Source organism: Trichoderma aggressivum (genome assembly GCF_033847375.1).
Source record: "Trichoderma aggressivum f. europaeum strain CBS 100526 chromosome Unknown scaffold_071, whole genome shotgun sequence".
Classification (NCBI taxonomy): Eukaryota; Fungi; Ascomycota; class Sordariomycetes; order Hypocreales; family Hypocreaceae; genus Trichoderma; species Trichoderma aggressivum.
This window is the reverse complement of record NW_026946437.1, coordinates 99,808-115,935: the sequence shown is the minus strand read 5'-3', so window position 1 is coordinate 115,935 and position 16,128 is coordinate 99,808. Positions and strand designations below refer to the sequence as shown.

General features: G+C 51.5%; 4 protein-coding genes across 4 annotated transcripts; all 4 read right to left on the bottom strand.

Annotated features, from left to right (window-relative positions):
- Positions 1-1,737: 1,737 nt before the first annotated feature.
- On the bottom strand, positions 1,738-2,961 carry Triagg1_10359 (uncharacterized protein; the record flags this gene model as incomplete). The annotated part of the gene is made up of 1 exon (XM_062894422.1): positions 1,738-2,961. The coding sequence occupies one exon, from the start codon at positions 2,959-2,961 to the stop codon at positions 1,738-1,740; it is 1,224 nt and encodes a 407-aa protein (XP_062750710.1).
- A 1,058-nt stretch (positions 2,962-4,019) lies between these two features.
- On the bottom strand, positions 4,020-4,849 carry Triagg1_10358 (uncharacterized protein; the record flags this gene model as incomplete). The annotated part of the gene is made up of 2 exons (XM_062894421.1): positions 4,020-4,656; positions 4,719-4,849. The coding sequence occupies 2 exons, from the start codon at positions 4,847-4,849 to the stop codon at positions 4,020-4,022; spliced, it is 768 nt and encodes a 255-aa protein (XP_062750709.1).
- A 655-nt stretch (positions 4,850-5,504) lies between these two features.
- Triagg1_10357 (uncharacterized protein) lies at positions 5,505-7,226 on the bottom strand (the record flags this gene model as incomplete). Its single annotated transcript, XM_062894420.1, has 2 exons — positions 5,505-5,616; positions 5,683-7,226. The coding sequence occupies 2 exons, from the start codon at positions 7,224-7,226 to the stop codon at positions 5,505-5,507; spliced, it is 1,656 nt and encodes a 551-aa protein (XP_062750708.1).
- Positions 7,227-9,498: 2,272 nt separating this feature from the next.
- On the bottom strand, positions 9,499-14,750 carry Triagg1_10356 (uncharacterized protein; the record flags this gene model as incomplete). The annotated part of the gene is made up of 2 exons (XM_062894418.1): positions 9,499-9,889; positions 9,961-14,750. 2 exons carry the CDS (start codon positions 14,748-14,750, stop codon positions 9,499-9,501), a joined length of 5,181 nt encoding a protein of 1,726 aa, XP_062750707.1.
- Between the last annotated feature and the right edge of the window lie 1,378 nt (positions 14,751-16,128).

The window sequence follows — 16,128 nt, the reverse complement described above, 5'->3', positions numbered from 1 at the left end:
CGTCTTGTTAAGGCGAAAGGCTCATCGAATGAAGCTTCGTAGTAGTTTTATGATTGAAGAAGTCAAAAAACGTCAGCGACGTCGGCTGTCTGAACGCAATTGCATGTGGCCCAGAATTAGGCTATGCATCATCGGGTGTGCTAAGGCGATATGTGGCAATCAAAAACAAGAGCCCAGCCGATCGGCCGTTAGTCTTGTGCAAGGCGCATTTTACAACAATCAATCCGATCTATTCAATTTTTATTTCATCTATTTCCTCTACTTTTCAATTACTCATCAGAAAGAAACACACGCAACTCGGAGTAATCCCTTCACATATCCGCATACTAGTTCACACTTCAAAAGAGTCACCTCCAAAAACAGGCAAGGATGTCGCCGGTCCTCGCATTCGAAAACGAGAGACACCTTTCAGCTAGACACGGAATAGGCACTAATCGAACGAGCCGCCAAACAAAAGCCATCGGACATTTCAATTCGCCTTTTGCTTCCTTATCCGGCCGGAGCTAGAGGCTGTCGAAACGGGGGGCCCGCAACCGCATCTCGGCAAATGCAAATACGCTTATTCGCCTATATAAGCCATCTGATCGTTTCCATTCTTACCAATCTGCCCTTGTTGTTTCGTCTTCCATCGTCCTGATACGACAGATACGATTATAGTGCACACCTTCTTTTGTTCTCTCTTGTTGTTTAAGCCGAGGCGAGTGACTCATCCTTGCAACCCGAACCCGACCTCGAAAGCCACTTTTAAAAAAAAACAGCGCGTTTTCTAAAGAGCTCCTCCACGAAGGTGGGGGAGGACAATGAATACGGCCTCTCAACTACTTCAGCTCCATCCTGTCCTGTCCTTTCTTTCTTTCTTTTCGCATTGGAAATACATTAATCGTAACTATTATTAATGAGTGATAAGGCTGATTTGCAATCTCCGCTATTCACCTGTCCCCCGTCCGTTTCTCATCTTTTCCTAACCGTTCAGTTCCCAGCACAGCTTGTAAGCGGCTACTCACGGCAAGCCATGGCTTCAACAAACTTGCACTCAACCACACCGCAAATGCTAAACCCGTTGTCCCTTCGACCAAATACATACTGTAGCCATCATTCCCTTCAAAGCAATTCGTAAACAAATAACCCCGTTTCCCTCCCATATTCCTCCGATAACCGGTCCGCTCTTTCTCTCCGCGGACTTGGGGTATACACCACTAGCCAACCCTTACGTTATCCGATGTAACAATTAAACAACTTTGAACAAAAAGGCATGTAACAATTAAACAACGTTAAACAAGAGGCATGTAACAAATAGTTTCATGCTACTTTACTTTCGTATACTGTAGTGTACTCGCACCACCAAGTGGCGCAATAAACAAGTTCGTCAGCCACTCGGGGGCTAAAGTCCGCTCATGCCTCGGCGGTCCGAATAAAGAATCCATGGATCACAATATCCGGTGCTAGTCCATTGGCACGATGCATGAATTCAGCGGGCACCTGATGGAGCGTATTTCCAATCCTTTGGATACCAAAAAAAAACAAGGCTATACGACACTCTGCAGCCTTAGTGAAACCGAGGCCGAGGCCGAACCCGAACCAAGACGCCTTTACACAGACATACAGATGGATCACAAAGATTGATGTTATTAAGAATGAAATAGACCGAAACGCCAGTTAACCTCCCCTCCACACATCCATACCATACCGGTATGAGAAATACGAATGCCTTTATATAGGAAAACCAAAACCATTGCATCACAGGATCCTGCCCATGCTCACAACCATCGCCTTGGACCCCTTCTCCCTCAACGCCTCTTCAACAGCCGCACACCACGCCATCTTTTCCACAGTCCCCCACGAGTTCTTGATAATCTCAATCTCCAACCTCTCCAGATTCTCCATTTCCGCCAGCCGCCCTTGTTCCACCCACCTCTTAGCACCGCCCACCTCCTCCAGCCCGTCCACAAACTCATCGTCGTCCTTTGCCTCCTCGCTCCTCCTGCCGACCTGGCCCACAATTTTCACCCGTAGGCCCCGGAGGCCCCGAGTCCACGATGCAGACGGTCCGGGGCCGCACAGCTCCGCCCACTTGCTCAGGGCCGCCTTCCGAGCCAGATCCTCGGCCATCATCTCCAGCCGGGCGTACCGCATGGCCAGGCGCTGCCACGGCCGCTGCGACTTGGTCACGGCCGCTGCCGCGTTGAGCCCCGAGGAGAACCAGTTGAGGAAGACGAATTCGTTGTTGGCAAACGGAATCTCTCGCGCCTCAAAGTAGATCTGCCGGCAGGTACAGAGCAGGCTCGCCGGCATCCCCGCCAGCGGCCGGTCCGAGCTGAGCAGGCCCGGAGTTGCCATGTTGAGTTCCCGCATCCTCTCTTTTAGCCTGTCCTTGATGAGCTTCTTCTTGTCCTGCTCCGCCCTCAACTTTTCCCACTTCTGCGCGCCACCTTCCTTCTGCTCACTGCCTTCCTTTGGCGCGCTGCTGTCTGAGCACGTGGACTCTTTCGCGAGGTCTATAATGGTCTGCTCGTTTTCAATCTCCAGCTCTATCTGTTGTTCGAGATGGGGGTCAAGTGGATGTAGCACGTAGCGACACAGCATCGGGATCGGATATCCCGCCGCCAGCTCCTTGGGCTGGATCGGACTCATCCTGTAAGCCCAGTAGTAGATCCTCAGCCGCACCTCCGCCGGCAGAGACAAAAAGCGCGACGTGTTTGCCCCGTTGGCGGCATTTGAGTCGTTTCTCTCATCATCGACATGTGGCTGGATATCATTCCCGTCTGTTGCCACGGCTGCATTAGTGTCGTCTTCATCAATTCCAGGCCCAAACCGCTTGTAATAGCACACCGCAGGCGGGTACCAAAACATGAATGGACAGTACTCATACTCCGCCCCCGCCATGACTAGATGAATCGCATGAGTATCCTGCACGTTTATATCCATAGAAAATTGCAGTCCGTTGTATGAATTGAAAGTCATGGCGATGGAGAGAGGGGAAATGGCATGAAGGGAATTTAAGTAAATTTCTCGTCTCGTCCTCTTTGCAGCCCTCTCTCCGTCTTTCCGAGGACAAGGCCTTTATCGGTCTTACTTAAGAAGCCTCCTCCCACCCCATAGACAATGGGGAGTAAGACTGAAGGATGAGGGGGAAATAAACAACATACCAATATGTGTTATACAGCATGGCAGCAGTGTGAGCACTAGGTGGACGGTCAGCTGGCTGATCTTATATCTTGTCACTAGCCGGAGCTGTGGCGGCTTACTGCTGGGCCTATTGGTGAGGACGTTAGAAGTAATTGACATTCAGAGCTTTGACAAGTGGGATTCCGCTCTCAGCAATGAGCTCATGGCACAGAAGGTTCAAGAAATCAGAAATGAGAAGAGCACTAGAGGATCAGTTCGCCTCGGGATGGAGGGGAAGTTTAAAGTCTGCGGGGAACGTCACAATTACACATGCAGCTCCTCAGCTGGCCCGAAGCTGTCACATCCGACCATTTTCGGGCTACCTTGCATCCCAATGCGCACTCTGATTGATCGTCCACCTTATCGCTCCAACCCGAGGACGAATCCAACCCTGCAATGTCATCTGATATTTGCTCGCTTCGATCGCCTCGGTTGATCTCGGTACGTCATGGGCTCAAAATGAAAGGAAATAAAACGTATTGATAATTCCGGGGCAGCGTGACTGTTGCCGCCTTGGCCTCATAGGGCCAATGCCGTGCTTCGTAGCTGGCATTCTGCAAGCCTTATCCCTGTGCTTGAACACCTTTGATGACATCTAATCCAGGGACCGGCCGCTATAACATGGCCATGTCCGTGGAACTCCAACAACCGCTCGCGCTAATGGAAAAAGGGAAAGAAAAAAGACACATACAAATTGGATACCGATACCCGATCGCCGTCGCCATGATTGCCATCGCAAGATGACTTATATAGTCTCCAGTATTGATGGGTGAGCATTTGATTCCTCGTATGGCCATGCCAAAGAAGCAGGGCTGTCAGCACTCATCGCGAAGAAAGTCCTCAAGGTCGTCATCCTAAGACGACATAGAGCCTGGCGGTACATTCACTCCTTCATATCCCCTCTTTCCCCCGGATTTCCTCTCGTATTCAACATTCCGCGGAACGTCGAAATCCCCTCGCGCCGCAAACCAAAGCAAAGTTTCCGGCTCCGGTCCCCTACCCACCGCCGCCGATTTCGCTTGATCATTCGTCGCGTCCATGGCGTCATCATTGTCCTCGTCGTCGTCTTCGTCTTCGTCGTCTTCTTCGTCGCTTTCTTCATCCAGACCTTTCCTCAGTCCCGTGCGCACCTTATCGACGCCCGTCTCCCTTTCTTCTTTTGTGTAGACATCGCCGGCCTCTTCTCTGACATATTTGGCAATCCTGTCATGTGTCCATTCCCGCAACTCGTCCCATATGCTCTGTAGCTCGGCAATGCCCTCAGGTGTAGCTAGGCGCGCCGTCTCGCGTCCCTGCGAAACGAGCTCCTCCACATCCGGCTCCAGCTTCTTCCGCAGCAGCTGCGTCAAGACATTTTCTTGTGTTCGTCCGGGATAGTTTGTCGATGGATGCACGGCGATGCGCGAGAAGAGTTCTGTGTTTTCGCTCAGGTTGTCCAATACCGTCTGGAGGTTGCGCTGGAGGATCTGGGCCGAGGCTTGTAATGAGGAGCTGCACCAGAGCGAAAAGATTAGAGCTGCCAGGTATTGCGCAGCGAGGGGGGCCAAGCATACGGGTGAGGAAGCGGGTTGCTCTTGAGAATGTCCATCTTTAAGCTTTGTATGCTGCTTGAGAGCTGCGCCAGCCGAGCCAGTGTCTGCTCAACTGACTTGAGCTCGTCGTCGTCCAAGCCCAGCGTCGCCATCGTATGCGCCTGTTGGTTTTTGTAGCTGAAGTGATTTGTCTGTTTCTCTGCGCTCTTGCTGGTTGTAGTTGCCGAGAGGGTGCGGGTTGGAGATGAGGAATCAAGTAAGACGTGATTGTAAGAATTGTATACGTGGCACAATGTGAAGAGAGGTAGAATTGCAGCATGAGGGAGAGCAAGTTTACTTTTAGCAGTGACGTTGAGTTTGAATTTATGATCCAAGTGCAGGTACGGAGTACAGACACGCTCTCGTGGGGCAGGCGCTAAGCATGTTGCCTGCCGTGGTGGTGACCAAGTGGGGGGCAGCCACTAATGAAGCTTTGCAGGGAAACTTAGTACCTAGTACCTACTATATATATAACAGGTAGTTGGTATTAACAAACAGCATTCTTATAAGGTATAGATATCATATTTTAATATTTCTAGTTTATTTCTTGATTCACGATATATTTCAATTCAGTTTCCAAATACAATGCTAATCCAAAATTTGCTACTCCAGACAATGTCCGTCAAGCCAACAAGAGTCCCTTCGCTATGTATGCTCCCGCCAATGTAAAATGAAGAAAGAAATCAATCCCTCGGAAGTCAATCTGATGTCCAGGATAGCAAGCAGCATGCGGTAAAAAAAGAAAGAAAAAGAAAGAAAGCCTCCCGCTTAGCTTCGAGTCGAGTTGACCGTCTTTGAAATCTCGTAACCTTGCGAGTCCACAAACGGATATCTCGCACGCCTCTCCAAGTCATCCAGCGGAATATTTGATCGGATGTACCTAAAGGGACGATGATTAGCAAATCTATACATCGAAACGTAACAAATATCGATCGAAACAACTCACTTTTGTCTGCCATCGTCCACCGGGTCGTGATCCCAGCTTGTAAACGCCCCCTTGCTCAACGCATCCCACACCAAGCGTCTGCTTCGCTGAGACTGCAGCACCTTTTCCGTAATGGCATCAAAGTCCCACTTGGCCTTTGCCTCGGCCTCGAAGTTGTCAAACACAGCCTTGGTCTCCTTCTCAGCCTCCGTCTGCGGCTCAATCTTGCCAGTAGCGAAGCGCGCCAAGTTGTCCAGCTCCAAGGGGTCCGTCTTGAGGTTGAACAGCTGCGGCTCGTCAGCCGGACAAGTAATGTACTTCCAATCCCCTCGTCGAATCATCATCATGGGGCGAACAGTTCCCTCGCCCGTGTACTCGGCAAAGACCGTGTCGCCGCCTCCCTCCTTGCCCAACAAATGAGGCATCATGCTTACGCCGTCCATGGGCAAGAAGGGCGCAGGCTTGGTGCCGATGATGTCGCAGATCGTGGGCAGCAGATCCAGCGTCGAGACGTTTTGCGGCACGCGGCGAGGCGTGAACCACTTGGGATAGTGAACCAGCATGGGGACTCGCACAGAAGACTCAAAGTAGCTCATCTTGTACCAGAGGTTGCGCTCGCCCAGCATGTCGCCGTGGTCGCCGCTGAAGATGACAATGGTGTTGTCCATCAAGCCGGCGTCTTCGAGCGTCTCGAGCAGCTTGCCGACGCAGTCGTCGACATAGCTCACGGAGCCGTAGTACGCTCTCTTGGCTCTCTTGATCTGCTCGTCTGAAAATTCCAGATCCCACAGATCACACACCTTCAGAAGACGCTTGCTGTGAGTGTCCTGCTTCTCCTTGGCGATGCGAACCTTGGGCAATTCGATGTCCACATCCTCGTACAGGTTCCAGTACTTCTTCGTAATGGTATAAGGGTCATGGGGGTGAGTGAGAGAAACCGTCAGGGCAAAAGGGCGCTTCTCAGGTCCCTCGCGAACATGATCCCAGAGATACTGAGTGCTGCGATACATGACCTCCTCATCGTAATCCAACTGGTTGCTCCGTCCACAAACACCGGCCTGGAGAATCGAGCTGGCGTTGTGATACCACTCGAGACGAGTATCCGGTTCATCCCAGTTCACAACCCAGCCAAAGTCACCCGGATAAATGTCACTTGTGAGACGATGCTCATAGCCGTGCAACTGATCGCCCACAAAGTGCATCTTGCCCGCCAGCGCGGTGTGGTAGCCCTTTGAGCGCAGATAGTGCGCATATGTGGGCACCTCGGAGTTGATCTGAGAGGCATTGTCGTAGGAGCCAATCTTCATGGGCAAGAGGCCAGAGATCATGCTCATTCTCGAGGGCGCACAGAGCGGTGAAGGGCAGTAGGCAGAGTCGAACTGGACGGACGAAGCCGCCAGACGGTCCAGGTTGGGCGTCTTGATCTGAGAATCGGGATTGTACATTTTGAGCTGAGGAGCCGCCAGCTGGTCGGCCATGATGTAGAGAATGTTTGGCTTCTGCTCCGGGTGGGCAGTGGGCTGAGGCGCCTCTGAGCGCGGCAGCGTGTTGAGATCGGGAGCCATGGCGGTTGTAGTTTTTGACGGCACCAAATAGAATATCTTTTTTTTTTCTTCTCACCGTAGTGTAGAATAAAGGTACGCCGTCAGGATGAAAATAAAAAAACACAATAATAAGCCTTTTGTCTGAGTCTTATCGTGCTAGTACTCGTATTTCCAAAGGTCTGAGACACGGGATGGAGTGGCACCAAGACGGCAGAGTACGTAACTAAGGAAGATGTGAGACGTGATATCAGATTGTTCACTTAAAAGTATTATATAAACCAGGCACACGACGCACTACTCTTTTGAAGAGAAGGACGAGTAGATGACAAGAAAGAAATCTGTTCACAAACCAAGCCTGGCGTGTGCGTCCTCGCATCCAGCCCATCCTTATATGAGTCCCTTGGCCCATGTGGAGAAGAACAAAGAGCCCCCCGACTTCCGGCGTTGAATGGCATCATCACGCGAGCACGCAAGAGACTGCATGCGAGATGGAAGCGACTAGTTCTAGTTTCTCATTCCCAGCTTCTCCCGACACTGTACGCATCCCAACCTCACCTCACCTTGGTGCATAAAATTAGATCCGTCAGACAAGACTTGTTGCGTTGCAGCAGCGGCTAATCAGGCAAACAGACTTTTGTGGCCATTGTTCCCATTCCAGCTGCTCCGTCCGATGTGGTGCGAGGGCCGACTTGACACAGACAAGCCAAAAAATAAAAACTCGAGTGGTTGGCACAGCATTATCGTGGGTTGCAACCCTGTCGTCGTCAAGTCTCATTTTCCCTCTCTTCTTTTTGTGTAGCCTCAACGCGATAATAAGCGACGACCCGAAAAGTCCCAACAACAACAAAAACGCTTATCGCTGGTCCTACTAAATATTTGCCGAGCCCATTTTCGGGGGTCACATGGACGCACCAGCAGCATTCAAGCCCAATCTCCCCTGCGCAAGCGCCAGATAATTCCATTCTCACCAGCCCAGCGTACTTTATACCTGGATCCGCACTTACTTACTGCTCCGTATCCAAGTGATTTTCCTCATTACTATTTATTTTCCCCCTCAGGACCCTTGGAAGAAACTACTCAATTCGGCATCGCCCATCCTCTGGTTGGTCAATCCCGCCCTTCCCCCACGGGTCTTTCAAAAATGATCCGCTTCCCACCTTTTGCCTTCATATTCCCACCGATTGCGTGATCCAGACCTCTGTAGGCGTGCGAAGCGGATGCTGCTGCGTTACCAATACACAAGCACCGTATAATCTTGGCTGCCCGAGGACTGTATAGGCTAATTGCTTTGCTGCATGTGGGGGGAAAGACAGGAAACTAAGCTTGTGGCAATGGAAGCTGACAAAAGCACACCTTTCGTATTTCTCTTAGAAGCAAAAAAAGGACCCTGAAATCCGTGCTATAGTGATCTAGCCATCTGTCGATCACAATGCACCGGCTGAGAGGCGTTTCATGCCGCTGACGACGCCCTCAAGACTCTTTGATTAACCGCCTCTCAGACTCGAGAATAATGAGAGATGAGCGTCAAAAGTCAGCTGTTTCGGTCAAAACTATGAGAAAACTCACCGCCAACTCTGACTCGAGTGCGGCATGATCGGGACAAAGACCTACACGACTATCATAGAGTCTTGATTCGACTCAACTGATGATACATAAACTTATGAGTCTATCCGATACATGTAAAAGCTTAGGCACCACAACATTTACTCTGTCAGCTCACGATATTACTTTTGGGCAGGCATATACCAGATGATCACGATCCGATCTCTGTTTTTTCCAATAATCATCTTACGCGCCATTGATTTCACTTGACATCACATATACACCGATATACACATCAAGCACGTAAAATTACTCATCACTTCTTATATTCAACCCAAAGAGTCACTCCCCTCCCCCATCCAAGACTCATCGTCATCAGAGCAAAGCAAAATACAAGAAGAAGAAAAAAGTATCCTACAGCAGAAGAATCTACTATATGTAACCGATGACAATGATGATGACGATTATCATACTCTCACCCTGCCTGCCCGCCCTTCTCCCCTTTTTGCCTCCCCTCCTCATCATTTCCCATGTCCATAAGCTGCATGCGCATATTCAGTCATGTATAGTTTAGGTGGTTAGTTTCCCTGGATATATTGAATCCCGCCCAGCCAGTCTTTCAGAAAAAAAAAAAAAGTAAAATCCCAACTCCGTCAAACACCGTGCATATTCAGTTTCGCCTCGCTCCAACGTTCTTTGGAAGATGACCACACCATCAGCGGCCCAACCCCATTCATCAGGTGTTGTTCCATCACTGTGTACGGTAAAACTTCCTGTAAATAAGATGCAGTAACAGGTTCACGTTGAGCTTGAGGGTGCCCTCAAACAGCGTCATGAACTGGTGCGCTTCAAACTGTGCCTGAAGCATGTCCTCGATCGGTACTTGAGCTGTTGCTCCGGGCATCTGGATATGGCTTCGCGTGCCCTCTATGGCAAACACGCCGACCTGGTCGCACGAGATTGTGATGTCAATCTTGTCCCATTCGCGGTCGGCCGTTCCGCTCCATGACACCAAAACGCCCTTTTCCGACAGTGCCCGCGCGCTGTACTTGTAGCTTCCAAACTTTGGCACCCGGCCACTACGTTCAAGCTCTCGCTGATGATTATACTGCTTGGTGAAGGGCATGAGGAACCTCTTTCGTCTGTTTTGCATCTCACCGTTAGCTTCTCAATGCCTTAACAACACACACTGCGTAAAAAAAGATGTACTTACCCCTTTTTATTCTGAAGTGTCTTCATTGACTGCTCAATGTAATCGTCGTAGCTTTTGCGCTGCTGCTCCAGGTATTTGGCCTTTTCGTTCAAGTTAGCCAGCGTCAGGCGCACGCCGTCCAATTCTCGCTGTCTCTGAACACGCCTGCGGCTCTGGGTCCGGATATCGCTGGCAATGGCGTTGAGCACGTCTTGGTACTGGTTCTGTTTTGAAATCCTCCCCATCTGCTCCAGTTGCATAATGTTTTCCAAAGCCGTTCGCTTGAGATCGTAGTAGGACATGGAGGTGATGTCAGCCATCTTAGTGTCTGAATACGCCCCTCGCGAGTTACTATCCGCAAAATCCTCTCGGAGAAGTGCTTCCCATTTTTCCTCATCTTCAACCGTGATCGGCTTTACCAAGATTTCCAGCAGATTGGCTCCGGTTTGCACTCGAATAATGTACAAAACGCACCGCTTTGTTTCCATAAACAAAGCCTTGACATCCGCCTCGGGGTCCTCAAGGTCGTGAAGCCTGGGGGTCAGGAACATCTGAATATCCGCCGATCCTGCCGCACTCATTTCACTCTCGTTGCTCTTGGCGCTACCCAGATCTTGCATGATTTCGCGCAGGACGTCATCCCGGGTTGGAGCCATGACCATGAGCTCTTGCGCCACCAGATTGTGAATGGCAAAGACATCCGACATCTTGACGTACAAGGTAGGTTTGTTTTTCGCGTACAGGTCGTTGAACTCGTCAATGTCAAACGTTCTCTCGGCATCCGGCACGTTGATGAGGTCGTTGGTGATCTGCTGCAGGCGCTCCATGGATTCGCCGATGAAGGCATTCAGGGGCTGGAGATAGATGTTCTCGCCGCCAAATGGCCGGCCCAGAGCGATTTGCCCAATTACTTTGGCAACCTCGCCCAGGTTCCTCTTCTGAAGTGGGCTGAGCGACTTGTCAATGACGCCCACGTTTTCGGGCATGGTGACGGCAGGTTGGAGGTAGAACTTCCACAGCCAATGGGACACCATTTGCAGCAAGTTTTCTGGCGGCTCACGCGTGAAGTGCTGGCGCAGGGCCTGGAACATTTCGCTGCAGACGAACCGGAGACCATAGGGCATTTTATGCACTTGTTCTTCCAAAGACGAGAACAGCTGGTCGCAAATCTCTCTCAAGTCTCGCAAGTGGTCGATGAAGAGGCGTCGTGTCTCCGGATCGCGGATGGCAACTTCGCGGGGGACATCCAGAGGCCGGTGATCGGGCCTTCCTGTCCGCAGCTCCTCATTGTTGATGGCAGATCGGTAGATTTGCATAGGGTCACTCTCCAGATCGAGTGCCGGGTCTTCAATGATGTTATCGCGAATCAAGGGCCCCAAGAGGGACCGGAGATACTTGCGATCCCGCGGGGACCGTGTGTAGTTAGCAAGCAGCTTGGTCCAAAAGTAATGGCCTCGAGAGTACTCCAGCGCGCTTGCTGAGCTTTCAACCTCCTCCCGTATTGATCGGGCAATCAGCTTCAAAAGGTAGTACTCCTCTCGTCGCTTCTGGGCGTAACCAAAGAGACTCATCATAAGAAGCTCAATGCGCCTGCTGTCCTTTTCGGCCGTCACCTGCACGCGGATGTGTTTGAACAGGCGGGCAAGATAATGGGGCTGCGTCTGGAGACTGAAAAACAGCTGCTGGTAAGACTCCAGCTTCTTTCGGGAGCTTTTGTTGAGCGCTTTGAGATCAAACTGGTTGGTTGACGCGATCGTAGAGTTGGCCAGCAGACCCATCGAGGTTCCGCCAAAAGTGTGCTGATGTTTCACGACTTCATCCAGAGTAATCTTGTTTTTGACCAGGAGAGCAATCTTGATATCCAGTTGATCGATGTATTGCTCCAACATCTCGTTCTGCCGCACGTGCTGGACCACCGTCTTCCGCATCCGCTCAAACTCGACTTCTTCATTGAAGTCAAAGTCGCTATCGTTGAGCAGGTGCACAAAGTTCTTGACAGCGCTGACGGGCGGGTTTTTGCCCGTAGTGAGGCTCTTGTACGCCTCGCCTTGCACTTTGGCACGCACAAAACTCTGGATCTTGATGACCTTTCTCATATTCTCCTCGTAAAATCGCTTCTTCTCCTCGAAGCGAAGTCGAATGAGGAAAGCCTTGGCGGCTGCTTGGAAGATGACGATGGAATCTTCTTCCTCGAGGAGCTCCGTGAGTAGGTCGTCAATTCTCGCTCGCTCCATCATGGCCTTGAGGATGGCTTGGAACTCGGCGGTCTCTGCGTCATGGGATGACAGTTCATCTAACAAGTCATAGTGATACTGACGGCACAGGAAACCTCGGATGTGGCTTTGCAGGTCGATGATTGCCGGCTCTTCAGCATCAAGTTGGTCTTGAATTGCCAACACCTTTTGCCTCTCAAACATGGCCCTGATATGTGCTTGGAGTTCAATAATGGCAGGTTCGTTCTCTTTCAAGTCATCGAGGCGAGTTGTAATTTCCCTCCTCACGGCGGCAGCTCGCATTGCAGCCTGAAGTTGTCCAATAGCAGGTACATGTTGAGCCAGCTCGGCCTTGAGAACCTCTTGTTCATCTCGGGCGGCGCGGCCGCGGATCGCACTTTGTAAGGAGGTGAATACGTCTGTGAAGGAGTGGAGATCTTGTTGTTGCTGTTCGATTCTTGCACGAACCAGTGCAGCCCTGACGGCGGCCTGCAGGCTGGCAACCATTGGGGTGTGCTCTTCAAGCTCGCGCAGTTCTTTGCTGATTTTGTATCGCGTCAGCATTCCCCTGGCAAGCGCCTGGAGGTTTTGGATTTCTTTGGCGGCCTTCTTCGTCTCCTGAACGTCTTTGCTGATTTTGTGCCGCGTCAGCATTCCCCTGGCAAGCGCCTGAAGTTTTTGGACTTCGTTGGCGGCCTTCTTCGTCTCCTGCACGTCCTTGCTGATTCTGTGCCGCGCCAGCATTCCCCTGGCAAGCGCCTGAAGATTTTGGACTTCCCCGGCGGCCGCCTTCGTCTCCTGCTGCTGCACATTTTGAGATTTGCGGAGCAGAAAGCCCTTTGACATGGCTTGAATTGCCCTAATCGGGGCATCACAACGAGACAGTGTAGACTTGAGGCCTTGCATCTCGTTACGTGCCTTTTGCGCTCGAAGCATGCTCTGGAAGGCCAAAATAGCAGGCTCTGCAGCTTTCCTGGCTTGGTCGCTCTTCTTGAGCCCCTTGCGAACAAGGTATCCACGGACAAGGCTCTGGACGAGAATGGCGGACTGCCTCATCTGCATTCGATAGTTCATAACCTCGCGGGTAAAGTTGCCTCGTATCCTTGATTGCAGGTCAATCAGCCACTGCTCCTCATCCCAGAAGCCTTGCATCATCTCCCCAAGCTTCAGTCGGAGCAGCGCGCCACGAAGCTGTGCCTGGAAGTCGATGATGACATCTTCGTTCTCTGCCAATTCGCGCTCGATCCTCTCTTCTTCGGTTTCTTCAGGCTCGGGCTCGGGCTCGGGCTCGGGCTCGGGAACGCCAAAATCAGCGCCCATGTTGCCAAAGCTAGGCATGTTAACACCGAGCATGTCCAACCCCTTTTGCATTGCCTCCAATTCATGATGCTCGAATTCCAGCTGGCCGATAAGGTTGCCGATGCGGAAATCAACAATTCCTTTGCGAAAGAGAAGCCAACTCAGAGCGTGAATACAGTAGATGACCTTGGGAATATTCTTCTTCTCGTAGAGATCTATAAGCTCAAAACGGAAGAGGTCGGGCAGCTCCACTTCGTCCAGGTATCGAAAGAAAATGGCAATGTTGTCAGAGTGTCGAAACTGCAGCTTTGGGTTTCTAAATATCCGAAAACGTCTCTCGGGGTTTAGGGATTCCACCACTTCTGCCAGCCTAACGCCATCTCGCAATGCCTCCTCCAGCTCAACAATGGGTGGGAGAGTCTGCTGGATGACATCTTCGATCCACTCCTTGGCCTCACCAATGTGACAAAGGTATTCGTAGGCCTGGAGGAACCTGCGCTGCTTGTCCATCCAATTGCGCCCTTCCCATGTATAGTTTGTCTTGGAGCGGCCAGCTGTCTTATCGGTACGCTGCAGCCTACGGCGGCCTCGAAGCCCAGCCACCTCTTGCGTAGGCGAGTTGATTTTGAAGTCCTCGGCGTCCTCGGACTTTGCAAGCTGGGAGAGCGTCCGGAGTTGGCTTGTGGAAGATCGACCCAGCCGCTCAAGATCAGGGCGGGCTATATGAGCGCTGTGGGAGTGAGAATGGCCATGGTGCGTCGGCGCCATGACTGCATCTTCCGGAATCGCAGGCTCGGCTCGAGACATGTACATGGAGGTTGGCCGTGCTGGCAGAGGTCGCGAGGGCACTGTGGGCGAGGCGACGACGCCATCGTTCTGGGACAGTGACAATCGGCCAATGTCTATGCTCTGGCCTCTCTCACGCGGCGCCTTAGAGCCATGAGGTGGTGCCGCTGGGGCTCCGATGGAAGAGGCCGTTGGGGTTCGCGGCAGCGGGCGAAGCGATTGCCGGACTGAGCCATATATGTTATCCTGGCCTCTGCTAGAACTGGCGCCGCTCGTGTCGCCGGCCTCGAAGAGTCGTGCTCTGGACATGACATCGCTCTGGCCGCGCTTGTGGCCAACCGATCCGTAAATGCTACTCGCGGACGTGGACTGGCTATGGGCGCTGTGTTCAGAGGAGTAGGAGTAGCCGGAGGATGCCGATGACGTTGTTGAGTTGTTGCGATTGATGCTGGAGTTGGCGGCAGACAGATCGATGTGGGAGTCTCGCCGGGGACTGTTTCGATACGACGACATGTTGGCGGATGCTGTCTCGCCCAGTCGGGGCTGAGGCTATAGTAAGCGCCTATATCGCGTCTATGCTTGTGTTGTTCTGGGGGGGGTATTAGAAAAAAAAACTCTGTGCAGCGCTATCAAGACATCCTTCCTGCGATGGCTGGAGGTTCAGATGAAAGGAATGCGAGCAACCGGCGCGAGGCAAGAAAGAAAAGAATAGACTTTTAAGACATGCGCATGGGGAGGGCCCAGTGCAGTGTCAACAAAAGGGAGCCGCCGGTGTGTGTGTGTGAGTCCGAGTTTGAGCCCAGATGCCGCTCCAGCAATGCGGATGCCGTCACAGATGGATGTTTTTCGTTTCGTTTCTTGATTTTCCCGAGCAATAATATTTACCTGTGCTAACAGCAGCTACAGTACCTGGAACTGGAAGCGCCGGCAGAGCAGAGCAGAGCAGGGGATAACCACAGCGCGGGGTCTGTGTTGCATTAAAGCTGTGCTGTGCTGCATTGCCGTTGGGCAGCGAATGTAAACAAACAGCCGGGACAACCGCCTAGCAACGATGGCTTTGGCGCCGTGTCATTGGCTGAGGCTGCCCGGCGTCTCCAGTTTTCATCAGCGCAGCGCCCTCAAGACCGCTGTAGCTGTAAGCCATGCTTGCTTTGCTTGCTTGCATTCTGTATTCGCACATGCTTCTGCAGGCAAATCACGAGGCAAATATATCTAAAACGATGGAGTAGGGATCCGATATGGCGATTTTAATGACAGAGTCCAAGCTTCCCGGCCGGATGCTGGAATAGGGGTGGAGAAGGTGATTTTCTCGGTTGATGCTCCTGAGTTCCGGACAGGGTTGGACGAGAAGAAATGACACGATTAGGTGTCTTTACATCTACGAACCTGCTCAAATACCTGTTAAATAAATGCAACATGATGTTCTGCAGAAAAAGGATAAAGAGCCTATGGTACAACTTCAATCTGGAAGCATCGCAAAGGTATTCAATGCATGTTGTCTGACGCTATAGACAAGCATAACGGCAAACCCCCCCTTGAGCAGCCAATCGAGACGCCTTCAACTCTAAAACTAGTGCCATATGATCTCACCAAACTTACGGTGTGTTTCATGTGCTATTGGCCAACATGACACCGACAAGGTGTAGCTCCAAGATTCCTAAAGACTCTCAATCCACTCCCAGCCGGTGCCACTTTTCCCGGTCACGTACCACGAACCATCTCTTCAGCTGCCCCAATAACCAAAGATAGGAAATATCCACCAGTAAGAAGAAATTCTGCCCTCAAATAAAGATTTCATCCTATGATAAACTGTCAACTCTCGTCTTAGTAAGATGTGCCTACTAGAGGCTGAAAAGCAGCAAACAAGTAAATTTCTCCCAGCTCCAGGGTA